Source organism: Phyllobates terribilis, unplaced genomic scaffold (genome assembly GCF_046119375.1).
Source record: "Phyllobates terribilis strain yellow unplaced genomic scaffold, ASM4611937v1 Scaffold_14__1_contigs__length_39327217, whole genome shotgun sequence".
NCBI classification, from domain to species: Eukaryota; Metazoa; Chordata; class Amphibia; order Anura; family Dendrobatidae; genus Phyllobates; species Phyllobates terribilis.
This window is the reverse complement of record NW_027362774.1, coordinates 34,588,496-34,615,200: the sequence shown is the minus strand read 5'-3', so window position 1 is coordinate 34,615,200 and position 26,705 is coordinate 34,588,496. Positions and strand designations below refer to the sequence as shown.

General features: G+C 41.6%; 1 protein-coding gene across 4 annotated transcripts in view; it reads right to left on the bottom strand.

Moving 5' to 3' along the window:
- Positions 1-4,618: 4,618 nt before the first annotated feature.
- LOC141175908 (solute carrier family 66 member 2-like) overlaps positions 4,619-26,705 on the bottom strand; it is a 74,971-nt gene continuing 52,884 nt past the window's right edge. For all 4 annotated transcript variants that reach the window (XM_073659902.1, XM_073659903.1, XM_073659901.1 and 1 more), the window contains exons 4-5: positions 8,904-9,120; positions 4,619-5,143 (exon numbers count right to left, since the gene is read on the bottom strand). In XM_073659902.1, coding sequence (XP_073516003.1) covers positions 4,969-5,143; positions 8,904-9,120 — 392 coding nt within the window. In that variant the 3' untranslated portion in view covers positions 4,619-4,968. The remainder of the gene's footprint in view (positions 5,144-8,903; positions 9,121-26,705) is intronic.

Sequence of the window (26,705 nt, the reverse complement as noted above, 5' to 3'; positions counted from 1 at the left end):
TATATACAAGAATATAACTGCTATAATACTGCTCCTATGTACAAGAATATAACTACTATAATACTGCTCCTATGTACAAGAATATAACTACTATAATACTGCCCCCTATGTACAAGAATATAACTACTATAATACTGCCCCCTATATACAAGAATATAACTACTATAATACTGCCCCCTATATGCAAGAATATAACTACTATAATACTGCCCCCTATGTACAAGAATATAACTACTATAATACTGCTCCTATGTACAAGAATATAACTACTATAATACTGCTCCTATGTACAAGAATATAACTACTATAATACTGCTCCTATGTACAAGAATATAACTACTATAATACTGCCCCCTATGTACAAGAATATAACTACTATAATACTGCCCCCTATGTACAAGAATATAACTACTATAATACTGCCCCCTATGTACAAGAATATAACTACTATAATACTGCTCCTATGTACAAGAATATAACTACTATAATACTGCTCCTATGTACAAGAATATAACTACTATAATACTGCTCCTTGGAGTGGTGGGGCAGAGTCAGATGTGCTGTACTGCCCCCTGGTGATGGTCATCACACCCTTGCTGTATTTAGTCTGTTGTGTGCCGACACTCCACTCCTCCGGGCTCTGCGCCCCTTCATCATGACTGAGGCCCGGGGGGCGACTGGTATATTACGTTCTATAAATCGCTCACTGCCGCCACCAATTAACGTTCCATCTATAAAACTCTCAAAACAATCTGCAGCGGCGCCGCGGATACAATCTTCAGTCATACATATTGATGGCGTCTCATCTACATGTACCAGGAGTCACCGGCGGGCGCAGGCGCATGTCTGCTCCCCACCACTATTGTGCGCTCTCCGAGCTGCTCCACAGAGGACGCCCTGCCCAAACACAGCCACGACACCAACGATCCGCCATAAAGAACATGATGTAACAGCAGGACAGTGAGTGCAGCTCTGGAGGTGGCTGGAGAATAAGATATAGTGAGTGCAGCTCTGGAGGTGAATGGGAGGATAAGATATAGTGAGTGCAGGTCTGGAGGTGGCTGGAGAATAAAATATAGTGAGTGCAGCTCTGGAGGTGGCTGGAGAATAAGATATAGTGAGTGCAGCTCTGGAGGTGAATGGGAGGATAAGATATAGTGAGTGCAGGTCTGGAGGTGGCTGGAGAATAAAATATAGTGAGTGCAGCTCTGGAGGTGGCTGGAGAATAAGATATAGTGAGTGCAGCTCTGGAGGTGAATGGGAGGATAAGATATAGTGAGTGCAGCTCTGGAGGTGGCTGGAGACTAAGATATAGTGAGTGCAGCTCTGGAGGTGAATGGGAGGATAAGATATAGTGAGTGCAGCTCTGGAGGTGGCTGGAGAATAAGATATAGTGAGTGCAGCTCTGGAGGTGAATGGGAGGATAAGATATAGTGAGTGCAGCTCTGGAGGTGGCTGGAGAATAAGATATAGTGAGTGCAGCTCTGGAGGTGGCTGGAGAATAAGAAATAGTGAGTGCAGCTCTGGAGGTGGCTGGAGAATAAGATATAGTGAGTGCAGCTCTGGAGGTGAATGGGAGGATAAGACACAATGTAACAGCAGGATAGAGAGTGCTGCTCTGGAGGTGGCTGGAGAATAAGACACGATGTAACAGCAGAATAGTGACTGCAGCTCTGGAGATAACTGGAGAATAAGACACGATGTAACAGCAGAATAGTGAGTGCAGCACTGGAGGTGGCTGGAGAATAAGATATAGTGAGTGCAGCTCTGGAGGTGGCTGGAGAATAAGATATAGTGAGTGCAGCTCTGGAGGTGGCTGGAGAATAAGATATAGTGAGTGCAGCTCTGGAAGTGGCTGGAGAATAAGATATAGTGAGTGCAACTCTGGATGTGACTGGAGGATAAGACATAGTGAGTGCACCTCTGGAGGTGAATGGAGGATAAGACACGATGTAACAGCAGAATAGTGAGTGCTGCTCTGGAGGTGGCTGGAGAATAAGACACGATGTAACAGCAGAATAGTGACTGCAGCTCTGGAGATGACTGGAGAATAAGACACGATGTAACAGCAAAATAGTGAGTGCAGCTCTGGAGGTGGCTGGAGAATAAGATATAGTGAGTGCAGCTCTGGAGGTGGCTGGAGAATAAGATATAGTGAGTGCAGCTCTGGAGGTGAATGGGAGGATAAGATATAGTGAGTGCAGCTCTGGAGGTGGCTGGAGACTAAGATATAGTGAGTGCAGCTCTGGAGGTGAATGGGAGGATAAGATATAGTGAGTGCAGCTCTGGAGGTGGCTGGAGAATAAGATATAGTGAGTGCAGCTCTGGAGGTGAATGGGAGAATAAGATATAGTGAGTGCAGCTCTGGAGGTGGCTGGAGAATAAGATATAGTGAGTGCAGCTCTGGAGGTGAATGGGAGGATAAGATATAGTGAGTGCAGCTCTGGAGGTGGCTGGAGAATAAGATATAGTGAGTGCAGCTCTGGAGGTGGCTGGAGAATAAGAAATAGTGAGTGCAGCTCTGGAGGTGGCTGGAGAATAAGACACGATGTAACAGCAGAATAGTGACTGCAGCTCTGGAGATGACTGGAGAATAAGACACGATGTAACAGCAAAATAGTGAGTGCAGCTCTGGAGGTGGCTGGAGAATAAGATATAGTGAGTGCAGCTCTGGAGGTGGCTGGAGAATAAGATATAGTGAGTGCAGCTCTGGAGGTGGCTGGAGAATAAGATATAGTGAGTGCAGCTCTGGAGGTGAATGGGAGGATAAGATATAGTGAGTGCAGCTCTGGAGGTGGCTGGAGAATAAGATATATTGACTGCAGCTCTGGAGGTGGCTGGAGAATAAGAAATAGTGAGTGCAGCTCTGGAGGTGGCTGGAGAATAAGATATAGTGAGTGCAGCTCTGGAGGTGAATGGGAGGATAAGACACAATGTAACAGCAGGATAGTGAGTGCTGCTCTGGAGGTGGCTGGAGAATAAGACACGATGTAACAGCAGAATAGTGACTGCAGCTCTGGAGATAACTGGAGAATAAGACACGATGTAACAGCAGAATAGTGAGTGCAGCTCTGGAGGTGGCTGGAGAATAAGATATAGTGAGTGCAGCTCTGGAGGTGGCTGGAGAATAAGATATAGTGAGTGCAGCTCTGGAGGTGGCTGGAGAATAAGATATAGTGAGTGCAGCTCTGGAAGTGGCTGGAGAATAAGATATAGTGAGTGCAACTCTGGATGTGACTGGAGGATAAGACATAGTGAGTGCACCTCTGGAGGTGAATGGAGGATAAGACACGATGTAACAGCAGAATAGTGAGTGCTGCTCTGGAGGTGGCTGGAGAATAAGACACGATGTAACAGCAGAATAGTGACTGCAGCTCTGGAGATGACTGGAGAATAAGACACGATGTAACAGCAAAATAGTGAGTGCAGCTCTGGAGGTGGCTGGAGAATAAGATATAGTGAGTGCAGCTCTGGAGGTGGCTGGAGAATAAGATATAGTGAGTGCAGCTCTGGAGGTGGCTGGAGAATAAGATATAGTGAGTGCAGCTCTGGAGGTGGCTGGAGAATAAGATATAGTGAGTGCACCTCTGGAGGTGAATGGAGGATAAGACACGATGTAACAGCAGAATAGTGAGTGCAGCTCTGGAGGTGACTGGATGATAAGACATGATGTAACAGCAGAGTAGTGACTGCAGCTCTGGAGGTGACTCGAGGATAAGACATGATGTAACAGCAGAATAGTGACTGCAGCTCTGGAGGTGACTGGAGGATAAGACACGATGTAACAGCAGAATAGTGACTGCAGCTCTGGAGGTGACTGGAGGATGAGACATGATGTAACAGCAGAATAGTGACTGCAGCTCTGGAGGTAACTGGAGGATAATACACGATGTAACAGCAGAACAGTGACTGCAGCTCTGGAGGTGACTGGAGGATAAGACATGATGTAACAGCAGAATAGTGACTGCAGCTCTGGAGGTGAGTGATGCCGTTTGTCCTGATGTTGCTCTGTCTCCGGTTAATCTCGGGGGTCCGTCCTCTGGATCAATCTGTACAGATGATGATGTTCGCGCTGGCGCCGGTCCCGCTGCCGCCATACGTGGTATTATAGTAATGCCCGCTGACCTCTGGCTCATTATACACCGCACGGTGATGAGCAGGGAAGTCTGAGCACTGAAAGCGGATCAGGGGCATGCTGGGACTCATGGTTCCTGTAGTCATTCTGATTGGGTGGTGCGGAAAGTGTGCGGGGCTCCAACGTTGCACAAAACTGACTTTATCAGCGATTTTGGAGTCGCAGGGTCCCCTGATCCGGACCCCCGATTATGGTCCCATAGACTGACACCTGCGGTGCCCGGGCGCGGGGCTGATCTCCCACCGTCACCTGCGCGCAGTTATGACTCACGAGGGCGATTCTTATTCTGCAGTTACACATTTAACGCTCCGGAGGTTTATTCTTCTGCTTTTCGGATTGATCAGAACCGTCTGTAATCAGGGGGACGAGGAACATGACGCGTCTGTGAGCGAAGAAGGTTCCCGGTGATGCGGCACAAGCCGGCGCGCGGTCTGACGCTGACGCCGTCTGGTTTCTGAGAGATATACTGCACTGTCGCTCATCTTGTGGATTTGAGGTCACATCTTTAGTTATTACAGGTTAACATATAATAATAACGGACAAGACCGGACGCAACGATCGGCGCAGTGATCGGCAGGAGATTACTGGGGTCTGTATGTGGTGGAGGGGGTGTCAGGAGCACATCGGGGCCCATCTTTCTTTGAGGCCCCTATTCCTGCTATTGCCAAGTCACGCAGTTGCGAGGTCCTGCGGAGTCTCATCGTCTCTCCCCTCCGGGTGTCAGAATGATGGGTGTGTATATATAGCACTTATATATTACTTCTCTTTGGGTCCGGCTTCAGACCTTGTGGCCCCCGGGCCACATTCCCCGCCCTCCAGGAATTGTCAGATCCTCAGCCAAACTTAATGTGAGGCTGCTGGTTGTAGTACCACACCTGGAGGAGGATGAGAGTGTCCAGGCAGATCTGCAGGGCTCCGCACAGCCAGAACTGAGCCGGGGTGGCCCTAATGATGAAGTATGACGTCTTAAAGCAGTCGCCGGCAGTCCACAGCACGACCATCTTCACACTAATGGGGAGAGACACAGAGAGAAGGGTGAAGTTTTGGACCGGCACTAGGAGGAGGGTGAGGTCCGGGGCCGGCACTAGGAGGAGGGTGAGGTCCGGGGCCGGCACTGGGAGGAGGGTGAGGTCCGGGGGCCGGCACTGGGAGGAGGGTGAGGTCCGGGGCTGGCACTGGGAGGAGGGTGAGGTCCGGGGCTGCCACTGGCAGGAGGATGAGGTCCGGGCCGGCACTGGGAGGAGGGTGAGGTCCGGGGCCGGCACTGGGAGGAGGGTGAAGTCCGGGGCCGGCACTGGGTAGAGGGTGAGGTCCGGGGCCGGCACTGGGAGGAGGGTGAGGTCCGGGGCCGGCACTGGGAGGAGGGTGAGGTCCGGGGCTGGCACTGGGAGGAGGGCAAGGTCAGTATACCGGCACTGGGAGGAGGGCGAGGTCAGGGGCCGTCACTGGGAGGAGGGCGAGATTCGGGGCTGGTACTGGGAGGAGGGCGAGGTCCGGGGCCGGCACTGGGAGGAGGGTGAGGTCCGGGCTGGCACTGGGAGGAGGGTGAGGTCCGGGACCGGCACTGGGAGGAGGGTGAGGTCCGGGGCCGTCACTGGGAGGAGGGTGAGGTCAAGAGCCAGCACTGGGAGGAGAGTGAGGTCCGGTACCGGCACTGGGAGGAGGGTGAGGTCCGGGGCCGGCACTGGGAGGAGGGTGAGGTCCAGGCCCGGCACTGGGAAAAAGTGAGGTCTGGTGCCAGCACTGGGAGGAGGGTGATGTCCGTGGCTGGCACTGGGAGAAGGGTGAGGTCCGGCACTAGGAGGAGGGTGAGGTTCAGGACTGGGAGGAGGGTGAGGTCAGGAGCCGGCACTGGGAGGAGGGTGAGGTCCGGCACTAGGAGGAGGGTGAGGACCAGGACCTACACTGGGAGGAGGATGAGGTTGGGCACTGGGAGGAGGGTGAGGTCCGGGGCCGGCACTGGGAGGAGGATGAGGTCCGGGGCCGGCACTGGGAGGAGAGTGAGGTCCGGGGCCAGCACAGGGAGGAGGGTGAGGTCCGGGGCCCAAAATGGGAGGAGGGTGAGGTCTGGGGCCGACAATGGGAGGAGGGTGAGGTCCGGGGCCGGCACTGGGAGGAGGGTGAGGTCCGGGGCCGGCACTGGGAGGAGGGTGAGGTCCGGGGCCGGCACTGGGAGGAGGGTGAGGTCCGGGGCCGGCACTGGGAGGAGGGTGAGGTCCGGGGCCGGCACTGGGAGGAGGGTGAGGTCCGGGGCCGGCACTGGGAGGAGGGTGAGGTCCGGGGCCGGCACTGGGAGGAGGGTGAGGTCCGGGGCTGGCACTGGGAGGAGGGCAAGGTCAGTATACCGGCACTGGGAGGAGGGTGAGGTCCGGTACCGGCACTGGGAGGAGGGCGAGGTCAGGGGCCGTCACTGGGAGGAGGGCGAGATTCGGGGCTGGTACTGGGAGGAGGGCGAGGTTCGGGGCCGGCACTAGGAGGAAGGTTGGGTCCGTGGCCGGCACTGGGAGAACGGCGAGGTCCGGGTTTGGCATTGGGAGGAGGGCGAGGTCCGGGGTCGGCACTGGGAGGAGGGCGAGGTCCGGGGTCGGCACTGGGAGGAGGGCGAGGTCCGGTATCGGCACTGGGAGGAGGGCGAAGTCAGGGGCCGTCACTGGGAGGAGGGCGAGATTCGGGGCTGGTACTGGGAGGAGGGCGAGGTTCGGGGCAGGCACTGGGAGGAGGGTTAGATCCGTGGCCGGCACTTGGAGGAGGGCGAGGTCCGAGGTCGGCACTGGGAGGAGGGCGAGGTCCGGGGTCAGCACTGGGAGGAGGGCGAGGTTCGGGGCCGGCACTGGGAGGACGGCGAGGTCCGGGGTCGGCACTGGGAGGAAGGCGAGGTCCGGGGCTGACACTGGGAGGAGGGCGAAGTCAGGGGCCATCACTGGGAGGAGGGCGAGATTCGGGGCTGGTACTGGGAGGAGGGCGAGGTTCGGGGCAGGCACTGGGAGGAGGGTTAGATCCGTGGCCGGCACTTGGAGGAGGCCGAGGTCCGAGGTCGGCACTGGGAGGAGGGCGAGGTCCGGGGTCGGCACTGGGAGGAGGGCGAGGTCCGGGGTCAGCACTGGGAGGAGGGCGAGGTTCGGGGCCGGTACTGAGAGGACGGCGAGGTCCGGGGTCGGCACTGGGAGGAAGGCGAGGTCCGGGGCTGACACTGGGAGGAGGGCGAGGTTCGGAGCCGGCACTGGAGGACGGCGAGGTCCGGGGTCGGCACTGGGAGGAGGGCGAGGTCCGGGGTCGGCACTGGGAGGAGGGTGAGGTCCGGGGTCGGCACTGGGAGGAGGGTGAGGTCCGGGGTCGGCACTGGGAGGAGGGCGAGGACCTGTACTGGCACTGGGAGGAGGGTGAGGTCCGGGGTCGACACTGGGAGGAGGGTGAGGTCCGGGGTCGGCACTGGGAGGAGGGCGAGGTCCGGGGTCGGCACTGGGAGGAGGGCGAGGTCCGGGGTCGGCACTGGGAGGAGGACGAGGTCCGGGGTCGGCACTGGGAGGAGGGCGAGGTCCGGGGTCGGCACTGGGAGGAGGGCGAGGTCCGGGGCTGACACTGGGAGGAGGGCGAGGTTCGGGGCCGGCACTGGGAGGAGGGTGAGGTCCGGGGTCGACACTGGGAGGAGGGTGAGGTCCGGGCCGGCACTGGGAGGAGGGTGATGTCCAGAGCCAGCACTGGGAGGAGGGAGAGGATCGGGGCCGCTACTGGGTGGAGGGTGAGGTCCGGGGCCCGAACTGATTGGGCCACGGCACAATTCTCCCTCCATCATTTCTGTGCCAATCTCCTTGACGAGATAATTTATAGGCTGTCAGTGCCGGCCATGTGCGGGCCCCAGGGCCACGGCTGCTGGCACATGCTACAGCATTGGCGTCTGAGGGCGTCTAACCCTAACCCTGATTCAGGACCCCGGATATCAGCAGCACAGAGGACATCAGTAATTATTCATCTCACAATCTGTATCCTCCCACGGCTGCTGTTCATCCTGAGCCCCCTGCTTCATGAGTACACGGTGCAGTAATGGGCAGCGTAGCACCAGGCGCGGAGGAGCACAGTGTCAGTGCAGACGCTTGCCATCATGCGCCACCACAATGATGGGAAGTCCTCAGGGACACAAGTGTCTTATCATAAGAAGGGGCAGCCGTCCATGGAGCGGGGGTGGTGCTGACAACCTCTAAGTACAGGCAGGTTGTCAGCAGTGATAGCTGAGGGGCTGGTGCTGTGTGGTATACGGGCGTGGATCTGGTGCTCGGTGGATTTGCGGATGTTTTTGTAACTTTGCCTTCTTCTGCCGTTCGGTTAGTAATAAAGAGGATGCGCACTGAGCTGCAGAGGGTGTGTGCAGGCTGTACTGGATTCAGAACTTAGCATAGAGTTAACAGCCGCACTCATAGATGATTTGCAAAGAAAGCACTTACCTGCTGATGATCGCACACCACCGCTGCGGCGGCACCACCTGAAGTACCTGCCTTCCTCTCACTTCTGCTATAGGAGCCTATAGAGCCATGTTTCAGAAAGACTCCTAATAGGTGGAAACGTCGCGGCTCATCGCTTCGCACTCCATCTTATTGCAGCACAATAAACTTTGTAAATCACCTATGAGTGCGGCTCTTATCTCTAAACGTCTGACGTTTGGTGGCATTAGGACACGTCCTCCCTGGGGTGACGGGATCCATCAATCACAGACACCAGTGCAGCGGCGCCCCCTAGTGACCACTTCTTCAGATACATGAACATTGTTTGTTACCTCATCCCTTGGGTGGACTTGTTCCTGAGGTTCTGCAGCAGCTGAGGGAGTCCCAATGTGGCTTCAGTTAGAAGAGCGACTAACCCCAGACCCTCCACAAAGATGGGGACATCCAGGAGGAGATAAGTGAGGAGCGCCCCCAAGATGGTCAGCGACAGGCAGAACTGCACGTAATCCTCAAAGCGGCTCCACTTCCAGAAGTGGCGGAGATCGAAATCTGCAAAAACAAGTGTAAGGGTCAGATCCTGGCCGGGGTCCCGACCTTTCACCCGACACTGAGGCCTCAGACTAATGCAGCAAACACAAGAATATTCCTGATCTGGAGGCCATTACCCATAAGGACTCTCAGGATCGCAGCCAGAAGATGGTGTCTAGCTATACATCACATGTGCAGCAGGTTACAACAGCCTGAGGAACAGTAGGTCATAACAGCCAGAAGGACAACAGGTCATGACAGGTAGAGAGGCAGCAGATCATGGCAGCCAGAGGGGCCAAGTCTTGACCGCCAGAGGGGAAGCAAATCATAACAGCCAAAAGGGCAGCAGGTCATGACAGCAAGAGGGGCAGCAGGTCATGTCAGCAAGAGGGGCAATGTGTCTTGACAACCAAAGGGGCAGCAGTTGATGACAGCCAGAGGGGCAGCAGGTCATAACAGCCAGAGAGACAGCAGGTCAAGACAACCAAAAGGACAACAGGTCATGACAGCCAGAGGAACAATTCAGCAGTGGCCCCCAGAGAGGAGATAAAGCACCGCACGTCCGACAGCCCCAAAGCAGAGACGCTGATATCCCAATTATACACGAAATGTGAGAATCATCAAGAGAGGAAAACAACGGAAAATATACAGATCCTCCACAGCCGGAAACGTCCCCCCACAGGAGACAGAAAAGACAGCGCAATGTGCAGTGTTATAGGAGTTATATCCTCTACATAGGAGCAGTATTATAGTAGTTATATTCTTGTACATAGGGGGCAGTATTATAGTAGTTATATTCTTGTACATAGGAGCAGTATTATAGTAGTTATATTCTTGTACATAGGAGCAGTATTATAGTAATTATATTCTTGTACATAGGGGCAGTATTATAGTAGTTATATTCTTGTACATAGGGGCAGTATTATAGTAGTTATATTCTTGTACATAGGGGCATTATTATAGTAGTTATATTCTTGTACATAGGAGCAGTATTATAGTAGTTATATTCTTGTACATAGGAGCAGTATTATAGTAGTTATATTCTTGTACATAGGGGACAGTATTATAGTAGTTATATTCTTGTACATAGGAGCAGTATTATAGTAGTTATATTCTTGTACATAGGAGCAGTATTATAGTAGTTATATTCTTGTACATAGGAGCAGTATTATAGTAGTTATATTCTTGTACATAGGGGCAGTATTATAGTAGTTATATTCTTGTACATAGGGGCAGTATTATAGTAGTTATATTCTTGTACATAGGGGCAGTATTATAGTAGTTATATTCTTGTACATAGGGGGCAGTATTATAGTAGTTATATTCTTGTACATAGGGGGCAGTATTATAGTAGTTATATTCTTGTACATAGGAGCAGTATTATAGTAGTTATATTCTTGTACATAGGGGCAGTATTATAGTAGTTATATTCTTGTACATAGGGGGCAGTATTATAGTACTTATATTCTTGTACATAGGGGCAGTATTATAGTAGTTATATTCTTGTACATAGGGGGCAGAATTATAGTAGTTATATTCTTGTATATTGGAGCAGTATTATAGTAGTTATAATCTTGTATATAGGAGCAGTATTATAGTAGTTATATTCTTGTACATAGGGGACAGTATTATAGTAGTTATATTCTTGTACATAGGGGCAGTATTATAGTAGTTATATTCTTGTACATAGGGGGCAGAATTATAGTAGTTATATTCTTGTATATAGGAGCAGTATTATAGTAGTTATATTCTTGTACATAGGGGACAGTATTATAGTAGTTATATTCTTGTACATAGGGGCAGTATTATAGTAGTTATATTCTTGTACATAGGGGGCAGTATTATAGCAGTTATATTCTTGTACATAGGAGCAGTATTATAGTAGTTATATTCCTGTACATAGGAGCAGTATTATAGTAGTTATATTCTTGTACATAGGGGACAGTATTATAGTAGTTATATTCTTGTACATAGGGGCAGTATTATAGTAGTTATATTCTTGTACATAGGGGGCAGAATTATAGTAGTTATATTCTTGTATATTGGAGCAGTATTATAGTAGTTATATTCTTGTATATAGGAGCAGTATTATAGTAGTTATATTCTTGTACATAGGGGACAGTATTATAGTAGTTATATTCTTGTACATAGGGGCAGTATTATAGTAGTTATATTCTTGTACATAGGGGGCAGTATTATAGTACTTATATTCTTGTACATAGGGGCAGTATTATAGTAGTTATATTCTTGTACATAGGGGGCAGAATTATAGTAGTTATATTCTTGTATATTGGAGCAGTATTATAGTAGTTATAATCTTGTATATAGGAGCAGTATTATAGTAGTTATATTCTTGTACATAGGGGACAGTATTATAGTAGTTATATTCTTGTACATAGGGGCAGTATTATAGTAGTTATATTCTTGTACATAGGGGGCAGTATTATAGTAGTTATATTCTTGTACATAGGGGACAGTATTATAGTAGTTATATTCTTGTACATAGGGGCAGTATTATAGTAGTTATATTCTTGTACATAGGGGGCGGTATTATAGTAGTTACATTCTTGTACATGGGGGCAGTATTATAGTAGTTATATTCTTGTATATAGGAGCAGTATTATAGTAGTTATATTCTTGTATATAGGAGCAGTATTATAGTAGTTACATTCTTGTACATAGGAGCAGTATTATAGTAGTTATATTCTTGGATATAGGAGCAGTATTATAGTAGTTATATTCTTGTACATAGGGGCAGTATTATAGTAGTTATATTCTTGTACATAGAGGGCAGTATTATAGTAGTTATATTCTTGTATATTAGAGCAGTATTATAGTAGTTATATTCTTGTATATAGGAGCAGTATTATAGTAGTTATATTCTTGTACATAGGGGCAGTATTATAGTAGTTATATTTTTGTACATGGGGGCAGTATTATAGTAGTTATATTCTTGCACATAGGGAGCAGTATTATAGTAGTTATATTCTTGTACATAGGAGCAGTATTATAGTAGTTATATTCTTGTACATAGGGGACAGTATTATATTAGTTATATTCTTGTACATAGGGGGCAGTATTATAGTAGTTATATTCTTGTATATTGGAGCAGTATTATAGTAGTTATATTCTTGTATATAGGAGCAGTATTATAGTAGTTATCTTCTTGCACATAGGGGGCAGTATTATAGTAGTTATATTCTTGTACATAGGGGACAGTATTATAGTAGTTATATTCTTGTACATAGGGGCAGTATTATAGTAGTTATATTCTTGTACATAGGGGCAGTATTATAGTAGTTATATTCTTGTACATAGGAGCAGTATTATAGTAGTTATATTCTTGTACATAGGGGCAGTATTATAGTAGTTATATTCTTGTACATAGGAGCAGTATTTTAGTAGTTATATTCTTGTACATAGGGAGCAGTATTATAGTAGTTATATTCTTGTACATAGGGGCAGTATTATAGTAGTTATATTCTTGTACATAGGGGCAGTATTATAGTAGTTATATTCTTGTACATGGGGGCAGTATTATAGTAGTTATATTCTTGCACATAGGGAGCAGTATTATAGTAGTTATATTCTTGTACATAGGAGCAGTATTATAGTAGTTATATTCTTGTACATAGGGGACAGTATTATATTAGTTATATTCTTGTACATAGGGGGCAGTATTATAGTAGTTATATTCTTGTATATTGGAGCAGTATTATAGTAGTTATATTCTTGTATATAGGAGCAGTATTATAGTAGTTATCTTCTTGCACATAGGGGGCAGTATTATAGTAGTTATATTCTTGTACATAGGGGACAGTATTATAGTAGTTATATTCTTGTACATAGGGGCAGTATTATAGTAGTTATATTCTTGTACATAGGGGCAGTATTATAGTAGTTATATTCTTGTACATAGGAGCAGTATTATAGTAGTTATATTCTTGTACATAGGGGCAGTATTATAGTAGTTATATTCTTGTACATAGGGAGCAGTATTATAGTAGTTATATTCTTGTACATAGGACCAGTATTATAGTAGTTATATTCTTGTACATAGGGGACAGTATTATATTAGTTATATTCTTGTATATTGGAGCAGTATTATAGTAGTTATATTCTAGTATATAGGAGCAGTATTATAGTAGTTATATTCTTGTACATAGGGGGCAGTATTATAGTAGTTATATTCTTGTACATAGGGGCAGTATTATAGTAGTTATATTCTTGTACATAGGGGCAGTATTATAGTAGTTATATTCTTGTACATAGGGGCAGTATTATAGTAGTTATATTCTTGTACATAGGGAGCAGTATTATAGTAGTTATATTCTTGTACATAGGAGCTGTATTATAATATTTATATTCTTGCACATAGGGGCAGTATTATAGCAGTTATATTCCTGTACATAGGAGCAGTATTATAGTAGTTATATTCTTGTACATAGGAGCAGTATTATAGTAGTTATATTCTTGTACATAGGGAGCAGTATTATAGTAGTTATATTCTTGTACATAGGGAGCAGTATTATAGCAGTTATATTCTTGTACATAGGAGCAGTATTATAGTAGTTATATTCTTGTACATAGGGAGCAGTATTATAGTAGTTATATTCTTGTACATAGGGAGCAGTATTATAGTAGTTATATTCTTGTACATAGGGCCAGTATTATAGTAGTTATATTCTTGTACATAGGGGTAGTATTATAGTAGATATATTCTTGAACATAGGGGCAGTATTATAGTAGTTATATTCTTGTACATAGGAGCAGTATTATAGTAGTTATATTCTTGTACATAGGAGCTGTATTATAGTAGTTATATTCTTGTACATAGGGGCAGTATAATAGTAGGTATATTCTTGTACATAGGGAGCAGTATTATAGTAGTTATATTCTTGTACATAGGGCGCAGTATTATAGTAGTTATATTCTTGTACATAGGGAGCAGTATTATAGTAGTTATATTCTTGTACATAGGGGCAGTATTATAGTAGTTATATTCTTGTACATAGGGAGCAGTATTATAGTAGTTATATTCTTGTACATAGGAGCAGTATTATAGTAGCTATATTCTTGTACATAGGAAGCAGTATTATAGTAGTTATATTCTTGTACATAGGGAGCAGCATTATAGTAGTTATATTCTTGTACATAGGAGCAGTATTATAGTAGTTATATTCTTGTACATAGGAGCTGTATTATAGTAGTTATATTCTTGTACATAGGAGCAGTATTATAGTAGTTATATTCTTGTACATAGGAGCTGTATTATAGTAGTTATATTCTTGTACATAGGGGCAGTATTATAGTAGTTATATTCTTGTACATAGGGGCAGTATTATAGTAGTTATATTCTTGTACATAGGGCGCAGTATTATAGTAGTTATATTCTTGTACATAGGGGACAGTATTATAGTAGTTATATTCTTGTACATGGGGGGCAGTATTATAGTAGTTATATTCTTGTACATAGGGAGCAGTATTATAGTAGTTATATTCTTGTACATAGGGGCAGTATTATAGTAGTTATATTCTTGTACATAGGGCGCAGTATTATAGTAGTTATATTCTTGTACATAGGAGCAGTATTATAGTAGTTATATTCTTCTACATAGGGGCAGTATTATAGTAGTTATATTCTTGTACATAGGGAGCAGTATTATAGTAGTTATATTCTTGTACATAGGGCGCAGTATTATAGTAGTTATATTCTTGTACATAGGGGACAGTATTATAGTAGTTATATTCTTGTACATGGGGGGCAGTATTATAGTAGTTATATTCTTGTACATAGGGAGCAGTATTATAGTAGTTATATTCTGGTACATAGGGGCAGTATTATAGTAGTTATATTCTTGTACATAGGAGCAGTATTATAGTAGTTATATTCTTGTACATAGGGAGCAGTATTATAGTAGTTATATTCTTGTACATAGGGAGCAGTATTATAGTAGTTATATTCTTGTACATAGGAGCAGTATTATAGTAGTTATATTCTTGTACATAGGAGCTGTATTATAGTAGTTATATTCTTGTACATAGGAGCAGTATTATAGTAGTTATATTCTTGTACATAGGAGCTGTATTATAGTAGTTATATTCCTGTATATAGGGGTCAGTATTATAGTAGTTATATTCTTGTATATAGGGGTCAGTATTATTGTAGTTATATTCTTGTACATAGGGGCAGTATTATAGTAGTTGTATTCTTGTACATAGGGAGCAGTATTATAGTAGTTATATTCTTGTACATAGGGCGCAGTATTATAGTAGTTATATTCTTGTACATAGGGGACAGTATTATAGTAGTTATATTCTTGCACATAGGGGGCAGTATTATAGTAGTTATATTCTTGTACATAGGGGCAGTATTATAGTAGTTATATTCTTGTACATAGGGAGCAGTATTATACTAGTTATATTCTTGTACATAGGAGCAGTATTATAGTAGTTATATTCTTGTACATAGGGGCAGTATTATAGTAGTTATATTCTTGTACATAGGAGCTGTATTATAGTAGTTATATTCTTGTACATAGGGGCAGTATTATAGTAGTTATATTCTTGTACATAGGGAGCAGTATTATAGTAGTTATAATCTTGTACATAGGGAGCAGTATTATAGTAGTTATATTCTTGTACATGGTGGCAGTATTATAGTAGTTATATTCCTGTACATAGGAGCAGTATTATAGTAGTTATATTCCTGTACATGGGAGCAGTATTATAATAGTTATATTCTTGTACATAGGGAGCAGTATTATAGTAGTTATATTCCTGTACATAGGAGCAGTATTATAGTAGTTATATTCCTGTACATAGGAGCAGTATTATAATAGTTATATTCTTGTACATAGGGAGCAGTATTATAGTAGTTATATTTCTGTACATAGGAGCAGTATTATAGTAGTTATATTCTTGTACATAGGAGCAGTATTATAGTAGTTATATTCTTGTACATAGGGAGCAGTATTATAGTAGTTATATTCTTGTACATAGGGAGCAGTATTATAGTAGTTATATTCTTGTACATAGGGCCAGTATTATAGTAGTTATATTCTTGTACATAGGGGTAGTATTATAGTAGATATATTCTTGTACATAGGGGCAGTATTATAGTAGTTATATTCTTGTACATAGGAGCAGTATTATAGTAGTTATATTCTTGTACATAGGAGCTGTATTATAGTAGTTATATTCTTGTACATAGGAGCTGTATTATAGTAGTTATATTCTTGTACATAGGGGCAGTATAATAGTAGTTATATTCTTGTACATAGGGAGCAGTATTATAGTAGTTATATTCTTGTACATAGGGAGCAGTATTATAGTAGTTATATTCTTGTACATAGGGGCAGTATTATAGTAGTTATATTCTTGTACATAGGGAGCAGTATTATAGTAGTTATATTCTTGTACATAGGAGCAGTATTATAGTAGTTATATTCTTGTACATAGGAAGCAGTATTATAGTAGTTATATTCTTGTACATAGGGAGCAGTATTATAGTAGTTATATTCTTGTACATAGGAGCAGTATTATAGTAGTTATATTCTTGTACATAGGAGCTGTATTATAGTAGTTATATTCTTGTACATAGGAGCAGTATTATAGTAGTTAGATTCTTGTACATAGGAGCTGTATTATAGTAGTTATATTCTTGTACATAGGGGCAGTATTATAGTAGTTATATTCTTGTACATAGGGGCAGTATTATAGTAGTTATATTCTTGTACATAGGGAGCAGTATTATAGTAGTTATATTCTTGTACATAGGGCGCAGTATTATAGTAGTTATATTTTTGTACATAGGGGACAGTATTATAGTAGTTATATTCTTGTACATGGGGGGCAGTATTATAGTAGTTATATTCTTGTACATAGGGAGCAGTATTATAGTAGTTATATTCTTGTACATAGGGGCAGTATTATAGTAGTTATATTCTTGTACATAGGGCGCAGTATTATAGTAGTTATATTCTTGTACATAGGAGCAGTATTATAGTAGTTATATTCTTGTACATAGGGAGCAGTATTATAGTAGTTATATTCTTGTACATAGGGAGCAGTATTATAGTAGTTATATTCTTGTACATAGGAGCAGTATTATAGTAGTTATATTCTTGTACATAGGAGCTGTATTATAGTAGTTATATTCTTGTACATAGGAGCAGTATTATAGTAGTTATATTCTTGTACATAGGAGCTGTATTATAGTAGTTATATTCTTGTATATAGGGGTCAGTATTATAGTAGTTATATTCTTGTATATAGGGGTCAGTATTATAGTAGTTATATTCTTGTACATAGGGGCAGTATTATAGTAGTTATATTCTTGTACATAGGGGCAGTATTATAGTAGTTATATTCTTGTACATAGGGGCAGTATTATAGTAGTTATATTCTTGTACATAGGGGCAGTATTATAGTAGTTATATTCTTGTACATAGGAGCAGTATTATAGTAGTTATATTCTTGTACATAGGGGCAGTATTATAGTAGTTATATTCTTGTATATAGGGGTCAGTATTATAGTAGTTATATTCTTGTACATAGGGGGCAGTATTATAGTAGTTATATTCTTGTACATAGGAGCAGTATTATAGTAGTTATATTCTTGTACATAGGGGCAGTATTATAGTAGTTATATTCTTGTACATAGGGGCAGTATTATAGTAGTTATATTCTTGTATATAGGGGTCAGTATTATAGTAGTTATATTCTTGTACATAGGGGCAGTATTATAGTAGTTATATTCTTGTACATAGGGAGCAGTATTATAGTAGTTATATTCTTGTACATAGGGGACAGTATTATAGTAGTTATATTCTTGTACATAGGGGGCAGTATTATAGTAGTTATATTCTTGTATATAGGGGTCAGTATTATAGTAGTTATATTCTTGTACATAGGGGCAGTATTATAGTAGTTATATTCTTGTACATAGGAGCAGTAGTATAGTAGTTATATTCTTATACATAGGAGCAGTATTATAGTAGTTATATTCTTGTACATAGGGGACAGTATTATAGTAGTTATATTCTTGTACATGGGGGCAGTATTATAGTAGTTATATTCTTATACATAGGAGCAGTATTATAGTAGTTATATTCTTGTACATAGGGGACAGTATTATAGTAGTTATATTCTTGTACATAGGGGGCGGTATTATAGTAGTTATATTCTTGTACATAGGGGCAGTATTATAGTAGTTATATTCTTGTACATAGGGGCAGTATTATAGTAGTTATATTCTTGTACATAGGAGCAGTATTATAGTAGTTATATTCTTATACATAGGAGCAGTATTATAGTAGTTATATTCTTGTACATAGGGGACAGTATTATAGTAGTTATATTCTTGTACATAGGGGGCAGTATTATAGTAGTTATATTCTTGTACATAGGGGCAGTATTATAGTAGTTATATTCTTGTACATAGGGGCAGTATTATAGTAGTTATATTCTTGTACATAGGAGCAGTATTATAGTAGTTATATTCTTATACATAGGAGCAGTATTACAGTAGTTATATTCTTGTACATAGGGGACAGTATTATAGTAGTTATATTCTTGTACATAGGGGACAGTATTATAGTAGTTATATTCTTGTACATGGGGGCAGTATTATAGTAGTTATATTCTTGTACATAGGGGCAGTATTATAGTAGTTATATTCTTGTACATAGGGAGCAGTATTATAGTAGTTATATTCTTGTACATAGGCGCAGTATTATAGTAGTTATATTCTTGTACATAGGAGCAGTATTATAGTAGTTATATTCTTGTATATAGGGAGCAGTATTATAGTAGTTATATTCTTGTACATAGGGAGCAGTATTATAGTAGTTATATTCTTGTACATGGTGGCAGTATTATAGTAGTTATATTCCTGTACATAGGAGCAGTATTATAGTAGTTATATTCTTGTACATAGGGAGCAGTATTATAGTAGTTATATTCTTGTACATAGGGAGCAGTATTATAGTAGTTATATTCTTGTACATAGGGAGCAGTATTATAGTAGTTATATTCTTGTACATGGTGGCAGTATTATAGTAGTTATATTCCTGTACATAGGAGCAGTATTATAATAGTTATATTCTTGTACATAGGGAGCAGTATTATAGTAGTTATATTTCTGTACATAGGAGCAGTATTATAGTAGTTATATTCTTGCACATAGGGGGCAGTATTATAGTAGTTATATTCTTGTACATAGGGGGCAGTATTATAGTAGTTATATTCTTGTATATAAGGAGCAGTATTATAGTAGTTATATTCATGTACATGGGGGGCAGTATTATAGTAGTTATATTCTTGTATATAGGGAGCAGTATTATAGCAGTTATATTCCTGTACATAGGAGGCAGTATTATAGTAGTTATATTCTTGTATATAGGGAGCAGTATTATAGTAGTTATATTCCTGTACATAGGAGGCAGTATTATAGTAGTTATATTCTTGTATATAGGGAGCAGTATTATAGTAGTTATATTCCTGTACATAGGGGGCAGTATTATAGTAGTTATATTCTTGTATATAGGGAGCAGTATTATAGTAGTTATATTCCTGTACATAGGAGGCAGTATTATAGTAGTTATATTCTTGTATATAGGGAGCAGTATTATAGTAGTTATATTCTTGTACATAGGGGGCAGTATTATAGTAGTTATATTCCTGCACATAGGGGGCAGTATTATAGTAGTTATATTCTTGTACATAGGAGCAGTATTATAGTAGTTATATTCTTGTATATAGGGGGCAGTATTATAGTAGTTATATTCTTGTACATAGAAGCAGTATTATAGTAGTTATATTCTTGTACATAGGAGCAGTATTATAGTAGTTATATTCTTGTACATGTGGACAGTATTATAGTAGCTATATTCTTGTACATAGGAGCAGTATTATAGCAGTTATATTCTTGTACATAGGAGCAGTATTATAGTAGATATATTCTTGTACATAGGGGGCAGTATTATAGTAGTTATATTCTAGTACATAGGGGACAGTATTATAGTAGTTATATTCTTGTACATAGGAGCAATATTATAGTAGTTATATTCTTGTACATAGGGGGCAGTATTATAGTAGTTATATTCTTGTACATAGGGAGCAGTATTATAGTAGTTATATTCTTGTACATAGGGGGCAGTATTATAGTAGTTATATTCTTGTACATAGGGGGCAGTATTATAGTAGTTGTATTCTTGTACATAGGGGGCAGTATTATAGTAGTTATATTCTTGTACATAGGGGCAGTATTATAGTAGTTGTATTCTTGTACATAGGGGGCAGTATTATAGTAGTTGTATTCTTGTACATAGGGGGCAGTATTATAGTAGTTATATTCTTGTACATAGGGGGGCAGTATTATAGTAGTAATATTCTTGTACATAGGGGCAGCATTATAGTAGTTATATTCTTGTACATATGGGCAGTATTATAGTAGTTATATTCTTGTACATAGGGACAGTATTACAGTATTTATGTTCTTGTACATAGGAGCTGTATTATAGTAGTTATATTCTTGTACATAGGAGCAGTATTATAGTAGTTATATTCTTGTACATAGGAGCTGTATTATAGTAGTTATATTCTTGTACATAGGAGCAGTATTATAGTAGTTATATTCTTGTACATAGGAGCTGTATTATATTAGTTATATTCTTGTATATAGGGGTCAGTATTATAGTAGTTATATTCTTGTATATAGGGGTCAGTATTATAGTAGTTATATTCTTGTACATAGGGGCAGTATTATAGTAGTTATATTCTTGTATATAGGGGTCAGTATTATAGTAGTTATATTCTTGTACATAGGGGCAGTATTATAGTAGTTATATTCTTGTACATAGGGAGCAGTATTATAGTAGTTATATTCTTGTACATAGGGCGCAGTATTATAGTAGTTATATTCTTGTACATAGGGGGCAGTATTATAGTAGTTATATTCTTGTATATAGGGGTCAGTATTATAGTAGTTATATTCTTGTACATAGGGCGCAGTATTATAGTAGTTATATTCTTGTACATAGGGAGCAGTATTATAGTAGTTATATTCTTGTACATAGGGCGCAGTATTATAGTAGTTATATTCTTGTACATAGGGCGCAGTATTATAGTAGTTATATTCTTGTATATAGGGGTCAGTATTATAGTAGTTATATTCTTGTACATAGGGGCAGTATTATAGTAGTTATATTCTTGTACATAGGGAGCAGTATTATAGTAGTTATATTCTTGTACATAGGGCGCAGTATTATAGTAGTTATATTCTTGTACATAGGGCGCAGTATTATAGTAGTTATATTCTTGTATATAGGGGTCAGTATTATAGTAGTTATATTCTTGTACATAGGGGCAGTATTATAGTAGTTATATTCTTGTACATAGGGAGCAGTATTATAGTAGTTATATTCTTGTACATAGGGCGCAGTATTATAGTAGTTATATTCTTGTACATAGGGACAGTATTATAGTAGTTCTATTCTTGTACATAGGGGGCAGTATTATAGTAGTTATATTCTTGTACATAGGGGCAGTATTATAGTAGTTATATTCTTGTACATAGGGAGCAGTATTATAGTAGTTATATTCTTGTACATAGGAGCAGTATTATAGTAGTTATATTCTTGTACATAGGGGCAGTATTATAGTAGTTATATTCTTGTACATAGGAGCTGTATTATAGTAGTTATATTCTTGTACATAGGGGCAGTATTATAGTAGTTATATTCTTGTACATAGGGAGCAGTATTATAGTAGTTATATTCTTGTACATAGGGAGCAGTATTATAGTAGTTATATTCTTGTACATGGTGGCAGTATTATAGTAGTTATATTCTTGTACATAGGAGCAGTAATATAATAGTTATATTCTTGTACATAGGGAGCAGTATTATAGTAGTTATATTTCTGTACATAGGAGCAGTATTATAGTAGTTATATTCTTGCACATAGGGGGCAGTATTATAGTAGTTCTATTCTTGTACATAGGGGGCAGTATTATAGTAGTTATATTCTTGTATATAAGGAGCAGTATTATAGTAGTTATATTCATGTACATGGGGGGCAGTATTATAGTAGTTATATTCTTGTATATAGGGAGCAGTATTATAGTAGTTATATTCCTGTACATAGGAGGCAGTATTATAGTAGTTATATTCTTGTATATAGGGAGCAGTATTATAGTAGTTATATTCCTGTACATAGGAGGCAGTATTATAGTAGTTATATTCTTGTATATAGGGAGCAGTATTATAGTAGTTATATTCCTGTACATAGGGGGCAGTATTATAGTAGTTATATTCTTGTACATAGGAGGCAGTATTATAGTAGTTATATTCTTGTATATAGGGAGCAGTATTATAGTAGTTATATTCCTGTACATAGGGGGCAGTATTATAGTAGTTGTATTCTTGTACATAGGAGGCAGTATTATAGTAGTTATATTCTTGTACATAGGAGCAGTATTATAGTAGTTATATTCTTCTACATAGGAGCAGTATTATAGTAGTTATATTCTTGTACATAGGAGCAGTATTATAGTAGTTATATTCTTGTACCTAGGGGGCAGTATTATAGTAGTTATATTCCTGTACATAGGAGGCAGTATTATAGTAGTTATATTCTTGTATATAGGGAGCAGTATTATAGTAGTTATATTCTTGTACATAGGGGGCAGTATTATAGTAGTTATATTCTTGCACATAGGGGGCAGTATTATAGTAGTTATATTCTTGCACATAGGGGGCAGTATTATAGTAGTTATATTCTTGTACATAGGAGCAGTATTATAGTAGTTATATTCTTGTACATAGGGGGCAGTATTATAGTAGTTATATTCTTGCACATAGGGGGCAGTATTATAGTAGTTATATTCTTGCACATAGGGGGCAGTATTATAGTAGTTATATTCTTGTACATAGGAGCAGTATTATAGTAGTTATATTCTTGTACATAGAGGCAGTATTATAGTAGTTATATTCTTGTACATAGTAGCAGTATTATAGTAGTTATATTCTTGTACATGTGGACAGTATTATAGTAGTTATATTTTTGTACATAGGGGGCAGTATTATAGTAGTTATATTCTTGTACATAGGGAGCAGTATTATAGTAGTTATATTCTTGTACATAGGGGGCAGTATTATAGTAGTTATATTCTTGTACATAGGGAGCAGTATTATAGTAGTTATATTCTTGTACATAGGGGGCAGTATTATAGTAGTTATATTCTTGTACATAGGGGGCAGTATTATGGTAGTTGTATTCTTGTACATAGGGGGCAGTATTATAGTAGTTATATTCTTGTACATAGGGGCAGTATTATAGTAGTTGTATTCTTGTACATAGGGGGCAGTATTATAGTAGTTATATTCTTGTACATAGGGGGGCAGTATTATAGTAGTTATATTCTTATACATAGGGGCAGTATTATAGTAGTTATATTTTTGTACATAGGGGGCAGTATTATAGTAGTTATATTCTTGTACATAGGAGCAGTATTATAGTAGTTATATTCTTGTACATAGGGGGCAGTATTATAGTAGTTATATTCTTGTACATAGGGGGCAGTATTATGGTAGTTGTATTCTTGTACATAGGGGGCAGTATTATAGTAGTTATATTCTTGTACATAGGAGCAGTATTATAGTAGTTGTATTCTTGTACATAGGGGGCAGTATTATAGTAGTTATATTCTTGTACATAGGGGGGCAGTATTATAGTAGTTATATTTTTGTACATAGGGGGCAGTATTATAGTAGTTATATTCTTGTACATAGGAGCAGTATTATAGTAGTTATATTCTTGTACATAGGGGGCAGTATTATAGTAGTTATATTCTTGTACATAGGGGGCAGCATTATGGTAGTTGTATTCTTGTACATAGGGAGCAGTATTATAGTAGTTATATTCTTGTACATAGGAGCAGTATTATAGTAGTTGTATTCTTGTACATAGGGGGCAGTATTATAGTAGTTATATTCTTGTACATAGGGGGGCAGTATTATAGTAGTTATATTTTTGTACATAGGGGGCAGTATTATAGTAGTTATATTCTTGTACATAGGAGCAGTATTATAGTAGTTATATTCTTGTACATAGGGGGCAGTATTATAGTAGTTATATTCTTGTACATAGGGGGCAGTATTATGGTAGTTGTATTCTTGTACATAGGGGGCAGTATTATAGTAGTTATATTCTTGTACATAGGAGCAGTATTATAGTAGTTGTATTCTTGTACATAGGGGGCAGTATTATAGTAGTTATATTCTTGTACATAGGGGGGCAGTATTATAGTAGTTATATTCTTGTACATAGGGGCAGTATTATAGTAGTTATATTGATGTATGTGTTTGCGTTCTGAGTGAGACGAGTTGCAGATGCCGCCACTTCTAGCAGTTGTATAGCGACTCCCGTGCCCCTCGCTGTGTGGTTGCAGTGGTAATTATTGGACCAGTGCAGTAATGTCTATGAAATATGAAAGTATGATGGCGGCACGGCGTGGCACATTGCTGATCTGCAGTGGATACGATTACAGGAGAAGATTCATGGTGCCGGCACATTATTTCCAGGGTCTATTACTCATAAGTAACCAGGGAGAAGGTGAATGGTTCTGCCAGTCGATGTGTGAACAGAAGAGGAGTGAACCCGGGATGAGGTGATGAGATCCGGTTAGGAGTAAAGTCTTTAGATGCAGCGTCCTGTCAATGTCAGTCTGTAACTGAAGTCATTTCTCAGGTCTTCCAGGTAATCGAATAGAATGGCAGAAAACAGTGAGGACTGACACTTGGGCGGTGGGAAAGTGGGAGAAAGCGTCATGAGAGGTTCAGTGAGTGCGGAAATGTGAATGGATTAATACTGAAGTGATGTTTGGTTGATTAAAATATCTATTTGTCCAGGAAATCACAATCTCTTTTTAAACTCAATCATCCCAACCTCCTGATCCTGACAGTTACTGGATCCCGACCTCCTGATCCTGACAGTTACTGGATCCCGACCTCCTGATCCTGACAGTTACTGGATCCCGACCTCCTGATCCTGACAGTTACTGGATCCCGACCTCCTGATCCTGACAGTTACTGGATCCCGACCTCCTGATCCTGACAGTTACTGGATCCCGACCTCCTGACCCTGAAAGTTGCTGGATCCCGACCTCCTGATCCTGACAGTTACTGGATCCCGACCTCCTGATCCTGACAGTTACTGGATCCCGACCTCCTGATCCTGACAGTTACTGGATCCCGACCTCCTGATCCTGACAGTTACTGGATCCCGACCTCCTGATCCTGACAGTTGCTGGATCCCGACCTCCTGATCCTGACAGTTACTGGATCCCGACCTCCTGATCCTGACAGTTACTGGATCCCGACCTCCTGACCCTGACAGTTGCTGGATCCCGACCTCCTGATCCTGACAGTTACTGGATCCCGACCTCCTGATCCTGACAGTTACTGGATCCCGACCTCCTGATCCTGACAGTTACTGGATCCCGACCTCCTGATCCTGACAGTTACTGGATCCCGACCTCCTGATCCTGACAGTTGCTGGATCCCGACCTCCTGATCCTGACAGTTACTGGATCCCGACCTCCTGATCCTGACAGTTACTGGATCCCGACCTCCTGATCCTGACAGTTACTGGATCCCGACCTCCTGATCCTGACATTTACTGGATCCCGACCTCCTGATCCTGACAGTTACAGGATCCCGACCTCCTGATCCTGACAGTTACTGGATCCTCACCTCCTGATCCTGATATGCAACAGATCTCGACCTCCTGATCTTGATAATTACAGGATCCCGACCTCCTGATCATGAAATGTAACAGATCTCGACCTCCTGATCCTGATAATTACTGGATCTCGGCTTCCTGATCCTGATAGTTAACGGATCCTCACCTCCTGATATGTAACAGATCTCAACCTCCGGATCATGATAATTACTGGATCCCATCCTCCTGATTTTGAGTTACTGGATCCCGAAGTCTTGGTCTTGACAGTTACTGGATCCCAACCTCCTGATCCTGATAATTACTGGATCCTGACATGTAATGGAACCCGACCTCCTGATCCTGACAGTTACCGGATCTTGATCTCCTCACATATGCCAGATCCCGGCCTCCTGATCCTGACAGTTACTGGATCCCAACCTCCTGATCCTGACAGTATCCTGACCTTCTGATATGTAACAGATCTCGACTTCCTGATCTTGATAGTTACTGGATCCTGAAGTCCTGATTCTGATAGTTACCGGATCTCGACCTACACATATGACAGATCCCGGCCTCCTGATCCTGACAGTTACTGGATGGTGACCTGTCACCTCACACATTATTATGTCCATGGGAGCGCAGCTCTGCAGGATGTAGTGAGATCACGAAGGTGCAGTGCCGTCCTTTTCAATCCCGTGTCCACGGCTCTACAATTTGGAGGTTACAGGGGATTCCACCTTCAGGTCCTCTCAGTTCACCCTAATTAAGAGGGTCCCATTGATTTTTTGGGGGCTGCAGCTAGTAAGGTCTTAAGTGTGGTTCTCACAGGGTTGTGGGGGCCGGGACACTGGGTGGTGGTGGTCTATGTCTCATCTGTGAAG